Genomic DNA, 24,311 nt, shown 5'->3' with positions numbered 1-24,311 from the left:
TATACAATGAATATCTTTTTTAAAGCGACCTTATTTCCTTTCAGAACACTGCAGGAAAATTCAATCTATTACTTTTTTCCTTCAAAGGAGAAATTATAGCACTGTACTGAGCTTAAAAATGTTTTTAGCATGATGTAAATATTTAACCTTTGATAGCATAGTATTAACATTCCTCTGGACATTTGTTTCAGGGTAGAGGTGTCTTAAAAGGTGCTTCATCAACTTTTGTGATTACTGCTTGGGATTATGTTCTTCCGCAACTTGTTAGATTCCTTTACCTAGTATTTGTAAAGTAGCAAGTTAAATGAATCTAGCCTAGGATTTAATCCTCTTGCTGAGGTAGATTTTTTTTTTTTTTTTTTTTACTTTTAATTGACAATGGCTCTTTTTTATACCGATGTAGTAGGAAAGTATGCTATTTCATAAAAATAATATACTTGACCAATGTGTAAAAAATTATACAGTCTATTAAAAAATATCTAGATTTTTTTCCACTAAGAAAATCGCTATTTTCAATATAATTTTAGGCCAAAACCATTATAAAAGAAACTCTTAAAAATAAACTTCTTTAGCATGCTTTGGCCTCTGTGTAATTTTTTAAATAACTGATTTTTATATATTTACATATATAAGTACAGATATGTATATATGTACATTTTGTGTGTGTGTGTGTGTGTGTATATATAAAATGGTTTAAAACTGTATGTTCTGTTGCAAAATACTGTTGTAAAACTTTTTAGGACCTAATGTCAGAAAATCCAAAACCCTCATGTGACTCTGTCAAGAACGTAGGTCACAAAAATTAAGTACGAAAGACGTAGGTTAAGCCCTCAGTTGTCATTAAGCCTCTTCCCAGAAACTGAAGGAGGTTTTACAAGGGGACATAATGCAACATGACATAAGTTTAGCAAAAGCAAATCAACAGGGATGGGACAGAGCTGGGCCTGGACTAAGGCTGAATTGCATAATACAAATGCCCACGCCTGGAACAAGTTGGCAACTCATTCACCTCTGGTTGCTTCTGATTCTACACAGCTGGGATGGGATCTAGGGATCTGGGCCTTTGTTCTTTCTAAAAATCCTCCAGGTGATTTTTATGGGCAGTGAAAAGCACTTCTACCAATAGCTAATGTTTTAAAAAATGAGAAGAAAGATAGTTACACAATCTGGACTCACATTAAGGGCTCAGAAGGAAAAAAAAAAGATTACTCCTGGTTCTGAGATCAGACACAAATTTTGTCAAAAGTACTAACACCTGGATTATATTATGTTTTATGTATCATATATAGGGTATAATGTCCTGGATTAGCATCCTTTTAAAACCTGCACTTAAATTCCATTGGGCTTTTTCTTACAAGCATATTTACTGAGCAAAGACAAGTATACCAAACCACAATAATGTAAAAATAAGTGTTTATTTTGTGTATATGGTAGTTCTCAGGCCCTGTAAACATTCAGCGTTATCCATTCCACTTAAAAACTGCTTTTGAAAAGCTATCTGCCCCACTCTGATTTTCCTAAAAGCTCGTTACTATAATCCTTGATTTTAATGATAAATATTGGCTAGACAATAAACAAGTCTGTTTCTTCTAGTTATAAACTGGCCTTGATATATTCAATTTGCTTTAATAAGTCTTCCCTGAATTGCTGTCACCTTTCAACAGCAGTACCTTGCTGCCCTGATGTCAAAGTAGATTTCACCCCCAAATGGTTATCTGTAATGAAAGAATACAAAGGTGAACTTTTTCTTAAATTTTCTTTTAAAGATTCATTTTTGGATAGATAAAAAGCAGTCAGAAGTGCAAAACAACATTAACTGTACTCTCACAGTTACAGTCTATCAACTGAGGCATTCATTTCACAGCTCAGAGGATAATTAGCACCTTCGGAGCATACAATCAGTGTGAACAGGCCTAGCCCCCAGATGACTACTTTATATTCATCAGTATTCACAAATCTATCCCAAACTGCCAGCATCACTACATGCCTACTATGTTATAAAGTTTTATATAAAATCCTTTTGCATTTCTTGGAGAAAATTACCTTTCTGATGAAATACTAATGTTTGCAGTACGAAGCTAGAAAATAATATTAACACATAAATTGTTACAGGCATCTAAGTGATGCTTCTGGGAGCCAAAAAGGGGTATTTCTGCATTTCACGTAAAAAACATATCAAAAAGCAAATGCTGGGCTTCCCTGGTGGCGCAGTAGTTGAGAGTCCGCCTGCCGATGCAGGGGACATGGGTTTGTGCCCCGGTCCAGGAAGATCCCACATGCCGCAGAGTGGCTGGGCCCATGAGCCATGGCCGCTGAGCCTGCGCGTCCGGAGCCTGTGCTCCGCAAATGCTTTAAATACATCTTTTTTTCTGAAAGAAATGCCTGCATGAAAATTTTAAGACTATTCCTGACTGCTATCATTTTTAGTAAGCAGCTGAATATAAATTATAGTGTGAAGGTTAAGATAAAGGATACCTGAATATGTGTAATATATGTGCTTCCTAGTTAGATCTTGTGCAAAATTTATAAATTCCTATTTTAGAAAGTTTAAAATGAAGAATAGTTTAAAAATCAGAATAACTAATTTGAAATGTTGATTATATCACCTGTCTAGGGTTAAAAAAAAAAATCCTACTCTGTTTTCCTTATTGTGGTATTTATTCCTCTCTTTGTATAGATCTCTAAAAATTAGAACTTCATATGGCTTGGGCAATATGGTTTACTGTAATATAAATAAGATATAGTAATATCTAACAATCACCACTGCTGGGATTCTGAGTAGCAAGGAAAACACGTTTTATAAAGCCTGTGTACTTCATCTGCTGGGGAAATAAAGCCATTCTCAAAGGATGTAAAACTGAGATTACTGACTTAACAAGCTATGTAATCTAAATTCCCCTGACAATCTTCATTTCTGTCTTAGCTAAGGATAAAGTAAAAGGGGTGATAAGGAAGCAGGCCCAGTAATAGTGGTAAGAGTTGAGAGATGAAGGCTGATCTGCAGGCAGCCTACACGAGGCAGACTGACGCTGGTGATGCAGGCTCTGTGGCTGCACTAAAATGCTGAAGTGAATGAAGAGGGTAAGCATGACTACAGTCACTTTCCTTAAATGTTGTTTTTGAGTACCTACCACTTGATATATTCTGAGTCCAGTGCACAACAAATAATTCTGTTAACTAAAGTAGGTATCACAGGACTTCCACGAGGCAACACACTTTGGTAAGTTGGTTCCTATATATGCCTGTAAACAACAGAACTCCTTTTTCAATGTCCCCTAATTCAAACTGGCCTCTTTGATTATTCAAAATCATTAATGCTTGCCATATGTCATCTATGAGATCCTGTTCCAGAATTAACACTTCAAAACTTTATAGGATGCATCTTAATATCAAAGAAAGATGAAATTAAACAGAGATACATGTGCGCTTGTCAGTAAAAATACTGTTTAAGTTGGCACCTGTGTAGAAAATAACAGAATATTTGTAGAGAAGAAGAAATAGCTGTGAAGAGTATACTTTACAAAACTCAAAGATGACCTCAGAGCTGTGGTCCATGTCTGTGTTCCTCTAGCCACATGGGCTGCAGTCTGGATCCCTTCCACACACCCTCACTGCAGTGCTGGGCTGGACGTGCTGCCTTCCTCTGGGCCGCCTGTGGCGTCAGTCCTGAGCTGGGCCTTTTCCACTGCAGGGGAACCTTCCACACTCTCTGGTATCTTTTGGCCAGAGACAGGCTTAGCAGACTGGCTGCTTTCAGTCAGTGTGCTTTCTCCTGAGATTCCACCAATTTCTCTGGGCTTTGTATCCAAAATAGGTGATTTATGCTACAAAGTAGAGAATTACAGTGTTTTAATTGTTTAATTAACATAATGTGAAGGTTTGTAATAAACATGTTCAACAAGTTCCCACACAAATCTGTTATAGCAAATGTTGAACTCTTTCAAGTCCTGGTTCCAGTGCTGGATTGTAATTATATAAATGTTATTAAGCCTCACAGAACTGTACATGGAGGAATGGGAAACTCAGGATATGCCAGGTGGTTTAGTGATGCAGCTTAAGGAAGGGACAGGAAGACTGGTGACCAGTACTGCTAACTCCTCTTGCTAGGGAGAATAATTCATTCAACAAATATTTACTGAGCATACATTAAGTTCGAGGTGCTGGGGATACAAGACAATAAACAGACAAAAACCCCTGCCCTCCCTGGAATTTACATTTAAGTTGGGGAGAGAATCAGGCAATAAATTAACAAAGTATCATGCTGTGGGTGTGAGGGTTGGATAGCTGTTTAAATTAGGGCAGTCTGAAAAGATGACATGAGCAAAGGCTTGAAGAAATGAACCTTATGAATATACTGGGAACAGCATTCTAGATAGTGAACAGCAAGTACAAAGGCTTGAGTTCAAGGAATAGGCAGGAGGCCCTTGTGGCTGAAGGAGAATGAGGGTGGAGGGGGCGCAGGAGGAGAGAGCAGCGTGGTAATGGAGGTGGGAAGCCCTAGGCCATCTTGATATCTTTGGCTTTCCCTTCAAGTGAGCCCGGACCTCACTGGAGGATTTTTGAGATGAGTGACAGATAACCATTAACTATTAAAGCTGAAAGGAACATCTTAATTTTCTAGACACAGGCAGATATGTTTCTTCTAAGGAACTCCGTGGGAAGGGATTCTACAATTTCCTAGATTCTACTGCGCTTCCTACTATTTCTCAAAGGTTTGCGTCTGCAACCTAAACTTTCCAAATGACAATACAAAGTCCTCTCTCAAACAGAAATGGAAATGTCCCTTTAAATGGCCAATAATGGTGGAAAAGAGGCCTCACCATTCCACAGGTAAAAAGTGTAGTCTAGCCAGCCAACGATATAAAAGATTTGGGAAAGCGAGGTTTTTGGTCCTTTCCCAGCTCACTCTTCCATCTACCTAAGGCTTCAGGGCTCTCCTGCGGGTTGGCTCCCTAAGGCTCCAGGCCTTCAGTGAGGACTTCTCTCTGATCTCTTCAAAGGTGGAAATTTCAGTCATGCTCACTTGTTGGTTTCCTATGAAATGTCATTATGAATTACCATCTGTTCCAACAAATTACTGTTAAATACTATTTAACATAAAAATTAAATCTCATTTCTTCTGAGGAGGCTGGACTTTCAACCAGAAAGGGGGAGAGTGAATAATTATTATCACTGGTGATATAATTAACCATGAAAAGTAAAAGCACTTAACCAAAAGCACTATAGGAAGCACTTACACCTAGTATGAAGGGACAGCGAAATAAACAGTTGCTGACTTACACTGGGTACCACCTTGGGATGCTCTCTCGCCTCTGCGTCTGGTAAATCAAATGCCGGAAGCACTTCAAGGCTCTTGTTGCCAGTCTGAAATCTCAAGTCAACATCTCTCTCTCTCAAAACATCTCTTCTACCCTCACATATTTTGTCATTAGGGCCTTGCTCAATGGGGCCAATTTGGCCCCTATAATAGAAATCTGCATCACCTGCTCCACCACGGGGTCTATAATCAATTTCCTGCTGCCATCTTCTTTCACCTGGCTGAAGTGCCTGGGGTGGTTCTCTTTCAGGGCCACCCACATGTCTCAGCATATTAACTGATTTTCCAGCACCATAGCAGAAACTCTAGAAGGAAAAGAAATACATATTCCTGAGTACTTAATGGCTGATTTACAATGAAATTTTGAGGTGCTTTCCACGGTGCCAACAAAATTTCCTAACTTGTGGCATTTATAGACATAAACATCTTAATTTCATTGGGCTTTCTCCAGATTAATACAGGGCCAGAGTAGCCAATAAAATTTGAGAAATCACCAAGTATTAAGCAGACATTTCAATCAGCTGGACACATTTTTATTGAATTGTAACAGCAGTTAGGCTAAAGCCTAGAAATTTAAAAGGTATTGTCTGATCACTGCTCATGTGTTGTCTACATTTACACGCATCATATAAGGTAAATGCTGAAAATTAAAGTTGTACACCATTATGTAAATATTCTCCTGTAGGTTTAATTTTTACAAACTCGCTTTAGCTACAGCTAAAATTCAACAGGTTTTGAGTCACACTCCAAGGGAAAAACTAGGCAGCAGTTCTCAAAGTGTGGCCCAGGGACCCCTCAGGGGATCTCTGAGACTCTCAGGAATCTGTGAGGTCAAAAGTTTTCATAATACAAAGACATTAGTCTTCTACACTCTCTTCTTGTACAGCAGAGTCTTGCGGGGCTACAGTGACTGCCTCACTCTGATGGCTCATGCACTGTGTGCTTGTGTATACTTGTATTTTAAACATTTCTGGTAAATATCAATAAATAAACCTCCCACAAACAAGTGCTCTTTGTGGTGTTCAATTCTGAAGAATACAGAAGGGTCCTGAGAACAAAAAGTTTGAAAACCACTGTACTAGAGATACTACTCTTTGAAGACAGAGCAACAAAAGGCCTTTTCTTAGGCAGCAGATGAAGCAACAAGCGATGAAGGGGTTTTGCTTGTAATTTCAGTCTTAGAGACTAAACTACTACTACACAACTAATGTCACCTAACAAAACCATATCCCTAAACCAATGAATCCTAATCACAAGCCAAAACACAAAACAAGAATAATTTTTAAGTAAATAGATCATAGTGAATTTTGTATCCTTAAGGGAAGACAATTCTTTAATAATTTCCCCTGGCACATCTGAGTTCTTTGCATTTTGTTTTATGAGACAACTGCTTTATTAGGGTAAGTGCTGAAAATCAACCAAAAAAAGAGCTGAAGAGACCATGGATGACTGACAAGTAATATTGTAATATTCCTTAATAAATGTCTGCTCCTGGATCCCCCAAATTGTTTCTTAGTACACCCACCTCTTTCTACATCCCTTTCTGATGCTATGTTAAACCCATTGTTCTTCTGTTCTCAGTGTGGCAAAAATTCAGACTGAAATAAGGTCCCATTTCTCAAAGAGAACATAACTGATATCATGTGTATTAATTCATGAAGTTTAAAGGACAAATGTTCAAAGAGGGTATTATTCTAAATCACCGCTTTGACATCTACAATCAAACTTGAGAACCGTTTTCTTGCTTAGAGGAATGTACAAGTAAGTATAAACAAACATTTATCACTTAAAAATCATCTTTTCATGCCATTAAGCACGACTTAGCCTGATTTACAACATAAAAGAAAACCTAGTAATTTCAGAATTGCCTTTTTCTGTAAATCCTGTTAATTGTTAACAGTGCTATATACTAACCAGGACAGCTAATGCCATAATTATCAGCACTGGAATGTGTAGTAACACTGGGATCTCCTTCATGAGTGCTTTAATAAATTCACCAACTCCTTTTCCAATATGCTTCAATGGCTCCGTGACAAAGTTGGTGAATGTAACTGCCAGTGCCTACAACAAAAGATAAAAACAACTTAATTTTTTTCCTCAAAGAATTGAGGCATATAGAATAAGCCAAAATCGACTGTACTGAGGCTGAAATTATGAAATTCCATACATTTAAATGTTATATACTTTTCATGTGAAAATCACTGTGTAATGGAAGTATTTTTTTCTAGAACAAAGGTTTATCATTAGCAAAATGATGGTAAAAAACACTAACAATTTTTAATAAATACAGAGACTTTTTACTTGCTTTGTATAAGTAATTTTCACAAAATATATTCTAACCTTTGTTGGTGGGACCAACCAAATAGGGTTGACTAATAAGAGCTCGTAGTATTTTTGGCATGAGTCATCCTTATAGGTCCATGAACTTCTAAGCCATTCTATTTAGAGAAACAGACAAAAACAGTCATTTTTTTAAAAAGTCACATTTCATTCCCAAATAAGACAATATTTTAGTTTTAACTGTTCCTCTCCCCACAACCCCCAATCAATTTTAAATTGTTTTGCAAACAGACTCCCAGTAACAGTGATTTTAAAAAATTTCATCTTATGTCCAAAATGTTTATTTTAAAAATCCATTCAAATTATACAAGTCTTATACAGGTAAAATATATTTTATTAAGATTTCTAAAAAGTAAACAATTAAAAACAGTTCTTTACACACACAAAGGAATCCAAGTAAAACTGGGGAAATCTGAGTAAGATTGGTGGCTTGTATCAAAGTCAATATCCTGGCTGTGATACTGCACTACTGTAAGTATGCAAGATGTTACCAGTGGGGGAAGTGGGTAAAGGTACACAGGATCTCTCTGTATTCTTACAGCTACCTGTGAATCTACAACTATGTCCAAAAAATTTCAATTAAAAATGTCAGTTCTTGGGCTTCCCTGGTGGCGCAGTGCTTGAGAGTCCGCCTGCCGATGCAGGAGACGCGGGTTCGTGCCCCGTTTCGGGAAGATCCCACAGGCCGCGGAGCGGCTGGGCCCGTGAGCCATGGCCACTGAGCCTGCGCGTCCGGAGCCTGTGCTCCGCAACGGGAGAGGCCACAACAGTGAGAGGCCCGCATAACGCAAGAAAAAAAAAAAAAAAAAAAAAAAAAAAAAAAAAAAAAATGTCAGTTCTTTACTTATTTTACAAAATAAAGTAGAACATTAGTTCTCTCACTTTTTCTAAATCAGACTCATGTACATTATGTACTAGCAAGAGCTACAGGAGGCATTTAGTTGTTCCCTGAAGCCAGGAAGCAAGGCTGGGCTGGTTTGGCTCCCATATCTGTTCAAGAAAATTAATTTTTTGGACACCTTGATTTGTTGCTGAGATTCTATTCTGGGTCAGTCATTATAGACTTGCATTTATAAAGAGACTTTGATTATCAAACCATTCCCACTGCTAGATACCTATAACTGAAGGCAGTCAACATTAGTGAGAATGTTCATAAAATTTGTAAGAAAAAGTAAAATAATTCCTAATTTAAAAAAAAACAGTATAGTAAAGCTACAATAAGATTTCACACGTCAATATAAGGATATTAAATCAAAGATGGAAATGAATTCATAAATACATTGATTCACTTCTCTAATAAACTTCTGCTGAGGACCCAGAATGTGCTAGACAGTGCTAAGGACTAGATGAACAAAAGTGAGTCTAATGCAGGGAGACAGATTATATAAGAGCCAGCAATATACACACTTTCTATCCCTTTCCTGTCACATTACATGAACACAAAAGTCACCGGTCTGAAATCTAAGACTCTTCTTGCCTGTTCTGATACTAAAGATTCAGTCATAGAAAGCCTCCTTCTGGCATTTTATCATTTCTTTGTAATTATTAATATGTTTTTTCATTCTCAGAAATTCTACTCAAAATAAGGCCAAGGGAACCAACACCTTACCCAAGAGACTTCCAGTCCAATCCATGTTCTCAGCACACACATTGTTTAATGGCTCCATCTTGGCAACTTCAGCCTGATGCTGGGCAAAGGCTAGCTGACCAACACCAAAGGGAACCATGAAAGGCTGCTAACAATGAAGGTTACGTCTACACATCCTAAAAACCTTAGTTCAAAGTGTGTCTTCACCATTCACCCAAACCAGAGTATTTAAAATTTTTTCACAGAAAAAAATATATTATTTTTAAAAAGTGCCTCTTTTCAGTTCATGGCAAAACAGTCTTAATGCAACAGGTAAAGAACTAACTACAATTGCCTTCTTTATAAAGTAATTATGAGGAGGAAGGAAAACCTTTTTACTAAAGATTGTTTTAAAGATTAGTTCAAATATAGCTGATATCATGCCCCCAATTATAGCTATACATATTAAACGACTACTCATTCTCTTATACAATTCATGACAAAATGGTGTTTTGCTTTGGATGATTTTTAGTACAAATGACCAATAGGCCTTTTATAAATAAAAGCCCTGGGGGAAATCATTGAGAGAACAATTTTCAACCAAACTACCTTCTTTCCTCCAATTTGTAAATACTTAGTTCTAGAAGCTACAGAACTTAGAGCTAAGGAAATATCACAATGATTTAATCAGATGAATTCACTGAAAATAGTTGGCTACTTGACTCACCCTGCTAAAAAGATCTAAAATTTTCCTTAAATGATTATGCTATTTTGACAGGAACAATAATGCTTCTTCAAATTTCTATATATAACATGGTCCTGATTTTTAAAGAATTAAAAATTTGGAAAAAGTTTATAAAGAAATACCTCAAAATACCGACAGTGATTATCTCTAGGTGGTAAAATTATAGACAATTTTATTTTTTCGCCACTGCACGCAGCTTGCGGGATCTTAGTTCCCCAACCAGGGATCGAACCCTGGCCCCCGGCAGTGAGAGTGCCGAGTTCTAACCACTGGACTGCCAGAAAATTCCCTAGACAATTTTTAAGAATTAAATTTCTCTGTATCTTTCTTTCCTATTTTCTCTACCATAAATATACCACTTTTATATTCAGAAAATCAACTAATTTTAAAAAACAATATTTTGGTATCACTTCTAGCAAATAAAAAGACATACCCCAAATTACCTACATGAGAATTTTTCAAGTGTTGTCTACATAACTCTATTCTGATTTAGCTGTCCAGATGCCACCCATCATCAGGAATTGGGTTATGAAAATCAGGACTGCACATTTTTCCCCACTAACTGGTCAAGGACCCAAAGCACTGAGCAGCTGCCAATTTCCTCACCATCACCATCTCCAATCACTGCCTCCTGCCCTCATCTGAGGCAAGATTATATACTAGCTCTAAATGGATTACAGTCTTTCATTATGAAATAACATTTGAAAACTTAAAAACCTTCTATCTATACAATACCTTATATAAATAAATCCAATTCCATCCCAAACTGATGAGAAAACTGATGAATAAAACACGTCTCAACTGGGTGTACCAACGCACACATGTCCACAGCTCAGTAGCTACTAACACCACGATGCAGAGCAGACAAAGAAGCATCTCAAAAACAGAAACAGAATAGAAGAGTCACCGCCAAGCCATCCTTCCCAAAAACAACACTGATCGTCAGCAAAAACAAAAGAACTGGACTTGAATACGCAAAATCATTTGTACCATTTTGCTGCATGTTCGTCAACCCAGTATGAGTGACTTAGTATGAGTTCTCAACATAATTATGGTGGGGTTTTTTAAGTGTTTTAAAAAATAAAAACATGTTAAAAATAAAAACATGTTAATCATGTCCCCCCTCATCCCATCTTACCATCAATACGTTATATGGATCCACTCCAAAGAAATCTTCAAATTGCCACTTCCATGTTTCAAAATTATGAAACTTAAAATTAATTAAAATATCACTTAGTGCATCATCCAAGGCTCCTGGTTTCCAATCCTCTCCACTGAGAAACTTTTGTATTTCTAACAAGGTTTGTCTTTTAAGGATAATCTCAGCATCATAATGCATATCACCTTTGTTTTCATCAGGCTGAATTAAATTTGCCAAAAAATAAAAATAAAACAGAAAAGGGGAATTTTATCATTATATTTACTCAATGAAATATTTTAAGACAAAAGCTAATTTGGAACTAAATATATAATTAGTTCACAATATTTCACAGGGATAAAATAAGAGGAATAATATCTACCTGACTCACAGGCCAACATGAAAACCAAAGATAATACACGTGAAAAACACTTCAAAAATTATAAAACTCTATGCAAGTAACATACAGTACATTTTACTAAATTACAGTTGATTTCTGCTATCTGCAGTACTTACATTCTATAAAGTCACCCTGAACACTAGTTAGCAAATACTGAACCATGGCTCCTACAGGAAATACAGGGTTAGGTTCCTGCAAGCACATTTTCATCAACCAATCAATTCATAACCTTTTTATGTTACTGTTTAAAGACACCTTAATATGGGGACCTCCCTGCTGGTCCAGTGGGTAAGACTCCACGCTCCCAATGCAGGGGGCCCAGGTTCAATCCCTGGTCTGGGAACTAGATCCCACATGCATGCCGCAACTTAAGAAGCCCGTGTGCTGCAACTAAAAAAAAAAAAACCATCCCGCATGCCACAACTAAGACCCAGCGCAGCCTAAATAAATAAATATTGAAGAAAAAAAAGGAAAGAAAGAAATTTTTAAAAATAAAGACACCTTAATATATATACTGTGGATCCATTAACACTGAGCTCATAGCCAACAGCACTATGACTCGTGACTGAACTAAGCTTAACTAACAAGGGAATTTTCTTTAAGGCACATCTCAGCCTTCCTGTGCTTAGGAACACTAGACAGCATAACACTTGGGAGATTTTTTTTGCGGTACGCGGGCCTCTCCCTGTTGTGGCCTCTCCCGTTGCGGAGCACAGGCTCCAGACGCGCAGGCTCACCGGCCATGGCTCAAGGGCCCAGCCGCTCCACAGCATGTGGGATGTTCCCAGACCGGGGCACGAACCCACGTCCCCTGCATCAGCAGGCAGACTCTCAACCACTGCACCACCAGGGAAGCCTGGGAGATTTTTAAACAGCAAAATTTTAAAAATTAAAAAATGAAAGCCCGAAAAAATAAACAGACCACATAAAAGTACTTGTTTATAACATGAGAGCTGAAAACAAGAAGGCAAAAAATGGCCTTGTTTCACCTCAGCTGAGAGTGGGCTCAGTGAGCAACTCAAATGTTTTGTCGCACCGCACATGTCTGAAAGTGACCACAAAAGCAGGAGTACTGATTCTGAGGTTACAAATAAAGTTTAATATTTGAAATATTCAAAAATATGGAATCCACAAATAATGAGGATAAACTATCATGATTTTATGATTTCGTTTATGACTTTCCATTTGCTGACACAGTTTTCAAATAGCCTAAAATCTGCAGTAGTACAAATAAGAAAAACAAAAAGGATCTCAAAAAGCAGCAAAATCTGGGTTTCCATAAATATGCATGACAGTCACAACTATATTACTGAGAGTTCAGGTTAGCAAAATCATTATAAACATTATCTTTTCTAATAGTAAATACTGATATTTATATTAAAAAGTAAATATAAAATGAGAAAAACCAAACTGTCATGTAATATCACAAATCATCAGTAAGTATAAAAAAGCGGCCATTAATATTTCTAGAAAACCAGGAACGAAATATTCCAAGCATCTCCATCTTGAGTATTTTCTGACTCTGTTTCCTCATCTATAAAATAGACTCTTTTCCACCTTGCACTCAGTTATAAGACTCAAAATGAAGGGTGTACATGTGAGTACATCTGCTTTTACATCTCCAAAATAAGGTGGGATTACTATTCATCTAACACCACCACTCAGTTATAAGACTCAAAATGAAGGGTGTACATGTGAGTACATCTGCTTTTACATCTCCAAAATAAGGTGGGATTACTATTCATCTAACACCACCTTTTTTTTTTTTAACATCTTTATTGTGGTATAATTGCTTTACAATGGTGTGTTAGTTTCTGCTTTATAACAGAGTGAATCAGTTATACATATACATATGTTCCCATATCTCTTCCCTCTTTGTCTCCCTCCCTCCTACCCTCCCTATCCCACCCCTCCAGACAGCCACAAAGAACCGAACCGGTTTCCCGGTGCCATGCGGCTGCTTCCCACTGGCTATCTACCTTACGTTTGTTAGTATATATATGTCCATGTCTCGCTCTCGCCCTATCACAGCTCACCCTTCCCCCTCCCCATATCCTCAAGTCTGTTCTCCAGTAGGTCTGTGTCTTTATTCCTGTTTTACCCCTAGGTTCTTCACAACATTTTTTTTTCTTAAATTCCATATATATGTGTTAACATACGGTATTTATCCTTCTCTTTCTGACTTACTTCACTCTGTATGACAGACTCTAGGTCTATCCACCTCATTACAAATAGCTCAATTTCGTTTCTTTTTATGGCTGAGTAATATTCCACTGTATATATGTGCCACATCTTCTTTATCCATTCATCCGATGATGGGCACTTAGGTTGTTTCCATCTCCGGGCTATTGTAAATAGAGCTGCAATGAACATTTTGGTACATGACTCTTTTTGAATTTTGGTTTTCTCAGGGTATATACCCAGTAGTGGGATTGCTGGGTCATATGGTAGTTCTATTTGTAGTTTTTTAAGGAACCTCCATACTGTTCTCCATAGTGGCTGAACCAATTCACATTCCCACCAGCAGTGCAAGAGTGTTCCCTTTTCTCCACACCCTCTCCAGCATTTATTGTTTCTAGATTTTTTGATGATGGCCATTCTGACTGGTGTGAGATGATATCTCATTGTAGTTTTGATTTGCATTTCTCTAATGATTAATGATGTTGAGCATTCTTTCATGTGTTTGTTGGCAGTCTGTATATCTTCTTTGGAGAAATGTCTATTTAGGTCTTCTGCCCATTTTTGGATTGGGTTGTTTATTTTTTTGTTATTGAGCTGCATGAGCTGCCTGTAAATTTTAGAGATTAATCCTTTGTCAGTTGATTCATTTGCAAATATTTTCTCCCATTCTGAGGGCTGTCTTTTGGTCTTGTTTATGGTTTCCTTTGCTGTGCAAAAGCTTTGAAGTTTCATTAGGTCCCATTTGTTTATTTTTGTTTTTATCTCCATTACTCTAGGAGATGGGTCAAGAAGGATCTTGCTGTGATTTATGTCATAGAGTGTTCTGCCTATGTTTTCCTCTAAGAGTTTGATAGTTTCTGGCCTTACATTTAGGTCTTTAATCCATTTTGAGCTTATTTTTGTGTATGGTGTTAGGGAGTGATCTAATCTCATACTTTTACATGTACCTATCCAATTTTCCCAGCACCACTTATTGAAGAGGCTGTCCTTTCTCCACTGTATATTCCTGCCACCTTTATCAAAGATAAGGTGACCATATGTGCATGGGTTTATCTCTGGGCTTTCTATCCTATTCCATTGATCTATCTTTCTGTTTTTGTGCCAGTACCATACTGTCTTGATTACTGTAGCTTTGTAGTATAGTCTGAAGTCAGGCAGCCTGATTCCTCCAGCTCCATTTTTTGTTCTCAAGATTGCTTTGGCTATTCGGGGTCTTTTGTGTTTCCATACAAATTGTGAAATTTTTTGTTCTAGTTCTGTGAAAAATGCCAGTGGTAGTTTGATAGGGATTGCATTGAATCTATAGATTGCTTTGGGAAGTAGAGTCATTTTCACAATGTTGATTCTTCCAATCCAAGAACATGGTATATCTCTCCATCTGTTTGTATCATCTTTAATTTCTTTCATCAGTGTCTTATAATTTTCTGCATACAGGTCTTTTGTCTCCTTAGGTAGGTTTATTCCTAGATATTTTATTCTTTTTGTTGCAATGGTAAATGGGAGTGTTTTCTTGATTTCACTTTCAGATTTTTCATCATTAGTATATAGGAATGCCAGAGATTTCTGTGCATTAATTTTGTATCCTGCTACTTTACCAAATTCATTGATTAGCTCTAGTAGTTTTCTGGTAGCATCTTTAGGATTCTCTATGTATAGTATCATGTCATCTGCAAACAGTGACAGCTTTACTTCTTCTTTTCCGATTTGGATTCCTTTTATTTCCTTTTCTTCTCTGATTGCTGTGGCTAAAACTTCCAAAACTATGTTGAATAAGAGTGGTGAGAGTGGGCAACCTTGTCTTGTTCCTGACCTTAGTGGAAATGCTTTCAGTTTTTCGCCATTGAGGATGATGTTGGCTGTGGGCTTGTCATATACGGCCTTTATTATATTGAGGAAAGTTCCCTCTACACCTACTTTCTGCAGGGTTTTTATCATAAATGGGTGTTGAATTTTGTCAAAAGCTTTCTCTGCATCTATTGAGATGATCATATGGTTTTTCTCCTTCAATTTGTTAATATGGTTAATCACATTGATAGATTTGCGTATATTGAAGAATCCTTGCATTCCTGGAATAAACCCCACTTGATCATGGTGTATGATCCTTTTAATGTGCTGTTGGATTCTGTTTGCTAGTATTTTGTTGAGGATTTTTGCATCTATGTTCATCAGTGATATTGGCCTGTAGTTTTCTTTCTTTGTGACATCCTTGTCTGGTTTTGGTATCAAGGTGATGGTGGCCTCGTAGAATGAGTTTGGGAGTGTTCCTCCCTCTGCTATATTTTGGAAGAGTTTGAGAAGAATAGGTGTTAGCTCTTCTCTAAATGTTTGATAGAATTCGCCTGTGAAGCCATCTGGTCCTGGGCTTTTGTTTGTTGGAAGATTTTTAATCACAATGGTTGTTAGTATTTGCCTTATGTATTGAGGTGCTCCTATGTTGGGGGCATAAGTATTTACAATTGTTATATCTTCTTCTTGGATCGATCCCTTAATCATTATGTAGTGTCCTTCTTTGTCTCTTCTGATAGTCCTTATTTTAAAGTCTATTTTGTCTGATATGAGAATTGCTACTCCAGCTTTCTTTTGGTTTCCATTTGCATGGAATATCTTTTTCCATCCCCTTACTTTCAGTCTGTATGTGTCTCTAGGTCTGAAGTGGGTCTCTTGTAGACAGCATATATATGGGTCTTGTTTTTGTATCCATTCAGCCAATCTGTGTCTTTTGGTGGGAGCATTTAGTCCATTTACATTTAAGGTAATTATCGATATGTATGTTCCTATTCCCATTTTCTAAATTGTTTTGGGTTCGTTATTATAGGACTTTTCCTTCTCTTGTGTTTTTGTCTAGAGAAGTTCCTTTAGCATTTGTTGTAAAGCTGGTTTGGTGGTGCTGAACTCTCTCAGCTTTTGCTTGTCTGTAAAGGTTTTAATTTCTCCATCAAATCTGAATGAGATCCTTGCTGGGTAGAGTAATCTTGGTTGCAGGTTTTTCTCCTTCATCACTTTCAGTATGTCCTGCCACTCCCTTCTGGCTTGTAGAGTTTCTGCTGAGAGATCAGCTGTTAACCTTATGGGGATTCCCTTGTGTGTTATTTGTTGTTTTTCCCTTGCTGCTTTTAATATGCTTTCTTTGTATTTAGTTTTTGACAGTTTGATTAATATGTGTCTTGGCGTATTTCTCCTTGAATTTATCCTGTATGGGACTCTCTGTGCTTCCTGGACTTGATTAACTATTTCCTTTCCCATATTAGGGAAGTTTTCAACTATAATCTCTTCAAATATTTTCTCAGTCCCTTTCTTTTTCTCTTCTTCTTCTGGAACCCCTATAATTCGAATGTTGGTGCGTTTAATGTTGTCCCAGAGGTCTCTGAGACTGTCCTCAGTTCTTTTCATTCTTTTTTCTTTATTCTGCTCTGCAGTAGTTATTTCCACTATTTTATCTTCCAGGTCACTTATCCGTTCTTCTGCCTCATTTATTCTGCTATTGATCCCATCTAGAGTATTTTTCATTTCATTTATTGTGTTGTTCATCATTGTCTGTTTCATCTTTATTTCTTCTAGGTCCTTGTTAACTGTTTCTTGCATTTTGTCCATTCTATTTCCAAGATTTTGGATCATCTTTACTATCATTATTCTGAACTCTTTTTCAGGTAGACTGCCTATTTCCTCTTCATTTGTTAGGTCTGGTGCCTTTTTATCTTGCTCCTTCATCTGCTGTGTGTTTTTCTGTCTTCTCATTTTGCTTATCTTACTGTGATTGGGTTCACCTTTTTGCAGGCTGCAAGTTCATAGCTCCCATTGTTTTTGAGGTCTGTCTCCAGTGGCTAAGGTTGGTTCAGTGGGTTGTGTAGGCTTCCTGGTGGAGGGGACTAGTGGCTGTGTTGTGGTGTATGAGGCTAGATCTTGTCTCTCTAGTGGGCAGGTCCACCTCTGGTGGTGTGTTTTGGGGTGTCTGTGGACTTATTATGATTTTAGGCAGCCTCTCTGCTAGTGGGTAGGGTTGTGTTCCTGTCTTGCTATATGGTTGGCATAGGTTGTCCAGCACTGTAGCTTGCTGGTCGTTGAGTGAAGCTGGGTGCTGGTAACACCCCCTTTTTTTAAGTTTTCTTGATGTTTCAACTCCTCAAAGTGAAAACAATGACTGTAAAAAATGGAAATCTTAACATTAATCATGAACAGTATGTGCCTGATATGTAATTTCTATAAAGCAGCCTTGCCACAGTAAACAGCTAGGGGGAAAAAACTACTTAAAACACACTTTTCTTTTTCTCAATATATAATGATATCACATCATCTGAATAAGAAAGTGTGGAAGTGGTAGAAAACAAGAAGTAAGGACTGGGATAGAATTTCCTTACCAAGGCATGAGTTATTAAGTTTCTAACTGTTCAATAAAGTTCAAATAGCAAATTTAAAACAATCTCCCTCTGGACTTCCCCTTCACCTTCCAATACAGGGAGGCGTGTGTTCAATCCCTGGTTGAGGAACTAAGATCCCACATGCCGTGCAGTGCAGTGAAAATTTTAAAAAAAAACAAAAAAACTCCCTCTCCCTCCAACTCAATTCAGTGGTAGGAAAGTGCACTGAGTAAGTAAATCCCCATGAAGTATAGGAAAAAGAGGAGGGATCTGCACTGCTCACTTTGCCTTCCACCAAACCACTGTAAAGCAGGCAGCTACCTTCAATCCTGCATGAATAGGTTTTGGTAAAAGGGTGAGTCAGGTATTCTCTGTTGAAGCATAATGATGCTTTGCCACTGCTTGATATAATGTGAAATTAATAAATAATGAAAATATTCACTACACTGATTAGTATTACACCACCAAATACTCACAAGGCCAAGCTTTCTGGTTTCAATTAAAATCTTATTTAAGTATCTCCTAAAAACAGGATTGCTTTGACTTTCATAGTCTTTTCTCTTCTGCTTTTCACACTCATCGATCTGTAACCACAAAATAAATACAACATTAGTTAGCGTCAAAATTTAATGTAGTAAGGGTCAAGTTTCTAGCCTAGTGGCCCCATCCAGATCAAAGTAAGGAGCTCGTTATTTTTTATCATGCTCACATTAAAATGTAGATCTCACCTGCTTCCTGTGGGTTCTCTTTGCAAAGGGGAAGTAGGCAACAAATAAGGAACACATGTCCCACACTGTGCCCTGACTGGCAGTTTTCTTGCTGACTTTCGGCAATTTTAAAACTGAAGATCGTGAAACAAGGAAGCAGAGATGTGGACAAGCAGAATATCTGGACCGGGGCTTCCCTGGTGGTGCAGTGGTTGAGAGTCCGCCTGCCGATGCAGGGGACCCGCGTTCATGCCCCGGTCCGAGAAGATCCCACATGCTGCGGAGCAGCTGGGCCCATGAGCCATGGCTGCTGAGCCTGTGAATCCGGAGCCTGTGCTCCGCAACGGGAGAGGCCACAACAGTGAGGCCTGCGTACCGCAAAAAAAAATAATAATAAAAAAATAATAATAAAATAAAGTCTTAAAAAAAAAAGAACATCTGGACCAATCTGCCTCTTCCTAATTCCAAAGTAATGGTTTAACAAAGAAAGGAATGAAAAGAAAAAGGGGGGGGACCCAGAAAGAGAGGACAAAGAGAAACAGGAATAGCATGAAGCCGGAAAATGAAGGACATAGCAAAGATTTTCTTGAATGTGCATATTACTTTTGGCCTTTTATTAATTCTTCCTGCCAACTATCGATCACCCCCTACCATATGTCAGGAACCATGGCTTCTCCAGAGTGTCCTACACATGGCACCCCCTCTGCACAGAGTCCTTCATTAGAACAGACTTCCTCTGAAATTAGCTCTACAAACACCACAATGGCCTAGTCTCTGAGGGAGGGTAGTGCACATCTTACAGACATTTAGAACCTGTGAAAAGTACTTTTTACTTGAGTGTGGACCACAAGTTGCATGGAGCACTGAAGTGGGCTTTAGATGATAAACATACAATAACTGAGCACACACAGACTCAGGACAGAAAGACACTCAAGAAGTCACAGGGCAGTCTCCTCTGCTTTCAGGCAAGGTTTACAAACCCTAAGAATTTTTAGTTTCTTTTTAAGAGAAACAATTTTTTAAGAGAAACGATTTTTTAAAAACAAAGACTAAAGACTTCATTTTACCAATCATGTTGTTACAACGTTTGAACCAAAGTCACAAACAATGGAATGAAAAATTTCAGTAAAAAGGCATTTCTCCATTTCCTAACATCCAGCCAAATTAATTCACTACACCACAAAATGCAGTTAAGACTGAAGCAAATTTTATCCAAGCATTTCTTTGCTAGCACTCAGGTGAGAAAACACTCACATTTGATAAGAACCACAAGCAGCTGCTTATAGATCTCGAATTTGGATATATCTGGATCTCAATTAAAAAGCCCTCCCAGTCTCTCAAGCTGGAAACCTCCCTCATTCACGCTAGCCTTCCCTATCCTTTTCCCCTCCTCCCTCAACCATCACAACTTGCTTATTCTACCACGGAAAAGTTGCACGCTTTCCTCTTCTCTTCACCCCGTCACTGCCTCAGTGTGAGCCTCCAGTGTCGCTGGACCTCTGCCATCCCCCCCATCCCAGCCCCCTCCACACTGACACCAGCACCCTGCCTCACAACCAACTGAGGTGGGTTCCCGCAGCATAACCTGTGTTCAAACTCGCCAGCAATCTTGACCTACTTCCTCTCTCATAAACTCTACTTCAGCCACACAAAGGACTGAATAAATGAATAGCTACCACGCCCTAAATTATAATAATCCCTTATATTTATAAGAGCAACTCTTATGCTTAGAAACTAACAGTAGAGCCATTTCTTCATTTGCTATATTTGTTGTTACTACAGCCCAGCCTTGCAACAGGGGACAGAGCATCACCTTGTCCCATTCCTTGTCCCAAGAAATTTTCAGTCTGGTAAAGAAATAATTACAGCATAGTGAGATGCTGTTACAGCAAAATAGAAGTACTATTTAAAAATCAAAGGCCAGAGTAACTAAAGAAAAAAAAACCATACATATGTCAATTGTAGTTTAGATAGAAACACAAATAATGTTAGCAAAGACAGGAAAACAGAGAGCAATTTAACATGCTATAAATAATACAAAAATCATGAATCAAAAAACCTAACCTTATGAGTTAAAGAATCAAGTCTGCTGTAACATTCTGACAGTTCATCAGCATGTGGTAAGTCAGGACTGACCTCTTCTTTCTTTGATGTACCATACTTCACCTAAAGCAAAGGAGAGAGATTTTCTTTCTTTATAGTTGTTCAGTTGTAAAAATAACCTACAGTTAATGAGACTAAAATTTTTAATTCATCATTTTATGGCTTTGCTCATTATATTCCTCAACTGTATTAAACCACCAAAAAAGTAAGAGCCTCAAATTTATACACTAGCTAAGAACTAAAATCAAATTAGTTTGCTTCTCGATGGGCTTTACATTCAAATTTGAAACAGAAATAAACAGATGAGGTTGAAATCATCTTAGACTAGGAAGCAAGAAGACATTCTGCATGATTGCTAATCATTGATATGGGACTCTCATAGCTCTGTGAAAAACAATAACAAAAGTAGACTATTTCCATCACTGGACTGATAAGGTGTTATACACACATGCATTTTTTAAATACCTGAGATCTTCTCATTGTTCCTGAAGCAGCATCATAGTTAAGCATGTCTGTGGGGTCAATCCAGTCATCATCATGAGCATAAGCAGTTATCAGCCACAGACATTCACAAAAGAGCACAGAACACAGCATCCTGCATGAAGGCTACAAAAATTAATATAGTGAAGTATGATTACTTTTGGAGGAAACTGTTTTAATAATAACAATCCACTTCCTTCTAGTGTTAAGATAATGCTTTCTTAATAATAACTGAAATAAAAATATTCAGTTAAGTGGTATTCGCATAAAAACACATACACACATGCACACATTCTCACTGAGACAAAAAGTATACATAAGATTTTCTAAGTGATTCAGCAATTCCACTTCTAGGTATATCTCCAAGAGAAATGAAAATATACGTCAACACAAAAACTTGTACACAAACATTTATAGTTTCATTATTCACAATAGCCAAAAAGGAGAAACAACCCAAATGTCCCTAAACTGATGAATGAGTACCATACAGTGGAATATTATTAGGCCATAAAAAGGAATGAAGTATTGATACATGCTACAACATGGATGAATCTTGAAAACATCATGCCATGTGAAAATAACCAGTCACCAAAAACCATATATTATACGATTCCATTGATACACAATGTCCAGAACAGGCAAATCTATGCAGATTGGTAGGTATATACGTTTGAGGATATAATAAGGGGCAGAGGGGTGGTAGTTAAATGGTACAGGGTTTCTTTTTTTTGATTGAAGTACACTTGATTTACAATGTTGTGTTAGTTTCTGCTGTACAGCAAAGTGACTCAGTTATACATATGTATACATTCCTTTTTATATTCTTTTCCATTATGGTTTATCACAGGATACTGAATATGGTTCCCTGTGCTATACAGTAGGACCTTGTTATTTATCCGTTCTATAAATAATAGTTTGTGTCTGCTAACCCCAAACTCCTAATCCATCCCTGCCCCACCCCTTGGCAACCACAAGTCTGTTCTCTATGTCTGTGAGTCGGTACAGACGTTTTTGGGGTTTTTTCTCAATTTTATTTATTTATTTATTTTACTTTTGGCTACATTGGATCTTCATTGCTGCGCGCGGGCTTTCTCAAGTTTTGGCGAGCAGGGGCTACTCTTCATTGTGGTGTGTGGTCTTCTCATCGTGGTGGCTTCTCTTGTTGTGGAGCACGGGCTCTAGGCGTGCAGGCTTTAGTAGCTGTGGCACGCAGGCTCAGCAGTTGTGGCTCGCGGGCTCTAGGGCACAGCCTCAGTAGTTGTGGCGCACGCGCTTAGCTGCTCCGTGGCATGTGGGATCTTCTCAGACCAGGGCTCGAACCCACTTCCCGTGCATTGGCAGGCGAATTCTTAACCACGCTGCCACCAGAGAAGTCCCCGGTACAGAGTTTTTCATGAAAAACTCTGATGAAAGTTTTAGATCGTGATGAAAAACGATCTAAAATTAACTGTGGTAATGGTTGTACATATCTGTGAATATACTAAAAACTGCTGAATTGTACAATTTAAGAGGGTGAATTGTATAGTATGTGAATCATTTCTCAGTAAAACTGTTTTAAAGAAAACAGGTATTTGAACCAAACCCTCCCCATCTCCCATTTTTTTTAACAAATGGGAAATATAAAAGGTGCAAAATTAAGATTCAAATGATGTGACTGAACTCTCAAACAGAGAAAACAGCTTGCTTCATCTAAGCCTCTGCATAAACACCCTCAAATCATTTCAACACAGTATTTCCTCTATTCAAGGGTCCAACACAGTAGTCATTAGCCACATGTGGCTACTGAAATTTAAATTAATTAAGTTACATTGAAAGTCAGTTCCTCCTTCTCACTAGCTGCATTTCAAGTGCTCAGTTGACACATACGGCTAGTGGCTACCAAACTGGACAGCGCAGATACAGAATACTTCCATCACTGCAGAATGTTCTGTCAGACAGCCTCTCTTATACCTACTCTGAATATGGATCAGGTAAGGGATTTCCAAGATGAGAATGCCCTGGGCCCTGCCCATAAATGGCTTACACTCTAGCTGCAGGAATAAAAGTAACTCCAGGCTAAACTAAACACTCTTTTGTGTTCCTGGTGTGCTCTGTTTGTTCTTCTAGCATATCACACACTGAAATTAACCACTTACTGGTCAGTCTCATCCCTTAGCACCGCGGCTCTCAGTCTTGGCTGTGCATTAGAATCACCTGGGAAGCTTCTTAATCCTCCAATCTTCTGGCCACATCCCAACCCAACTGAATCAGAATCTCTAGGCGAGGGACCCAGGCATTGGGATTTTTAAAGCTCCCCACCAGGTTCCATCACACAAGGAAGGTAGAAAACCACTGCACTGTAACGTGAACTTTTCCAGGGAAGGTAACATCTTACTCAAGTCTAAATTCACCTTCCCAATGCCCTCTCCATCTTGCCCCTCCATCTCTCCAAGCCCAACACTCAGCCCAGTGGCAAGTGAAAGACATTCAGCAAATGTTTGTTAAGCCGCAAATGCAAATGATCAAAGCCTCAGCAGGGATTCAAAGGGTTTTAGGGGCTCACAGGATGAAGAAGCACATCTGACTGGGAGAAACTGGGAAGAGTTCATGGAGGAATGGGCATGCGAAATGGACTTTGAAGTATGGGCAACATTCTAAGAGTACGAGATGAGGGAGGCAGAGACAGAGAGGAAAATGTACTCCTCGGAGACTGGAAACACAAGGATGGACATGGCGGAACACAGGGGTGGAGAGGTGGCTGAGATGACTGCAAAAATGAAAACGCTTATGACTAACTTCACGGGCTAACAATAGCTTTCAAGGGTGATGGGAACTACATTTTGGGAAGATGAAACTAGCATTAAATGTACACTCAGAGAGTTCAACAAGGAGGCTTGAGTAGAAAAAGGATGTTGGTCTGAAAGAGTGATGTGGATGAGAACAGAAAGAACCCATTGGACATGTTTTAAAGATTAATTCTATAGACCTCAGCAACTGAA

At 38.2% G+C, this 24,311-nt stretch overlaps 1 protein-coding gene across 1 annotated transcript; it reads right to left on the bottom strand.

Moving 5' to 3' along the window:
* Positions 1-3,567: 3,567 nt before the first annotated feature.
* Positions 3,568-21,450, bottom strand: CLCC1 (chloride channel CLIC like 1). The gene is given in 11 exon segments (XM_007449334.1): positions 3,568-3,620; positions 3,623-3,824; positions 5,281-5,622; positions 7,232-7,378; positions 7,658-7,755; positions 9,267-9,360; positions 10,705-10,845; positions 11,108-11,329; positions 18,520-18,627; positions 20,815-20,916; positions 21,319-21,450. Coding segments are annotated over 11 exon segments (1,638 nt in total). The 5' UTR covers positions 21,448-21,450.
* Positions 21,451-24,311: the final 2,861 nt, after the last annotated feature.

This window comes from Lipotes vexillifer, unplaced genomic scaffold (genome assembly GCF_000442215.2).
Source record: "Lipotes vexillifer unplaced genomic scaffold, Lipotes_vexillifer_v1.1 scaffold393, whole genome shotgun sequence".
In the NCBI taxonomy this organism is placed as follows: Eukaryota; Metazoa; Chordata; class Mammalia; order Artiodactyla; family Lipotidae; genus Lipotes; species Lipotes vexillifer.
The sequence above is the reverse complement of the archived record's forward strand: the minus strand, read 5'-3'. Positions and strand labels throughout refer to the sequence as shown.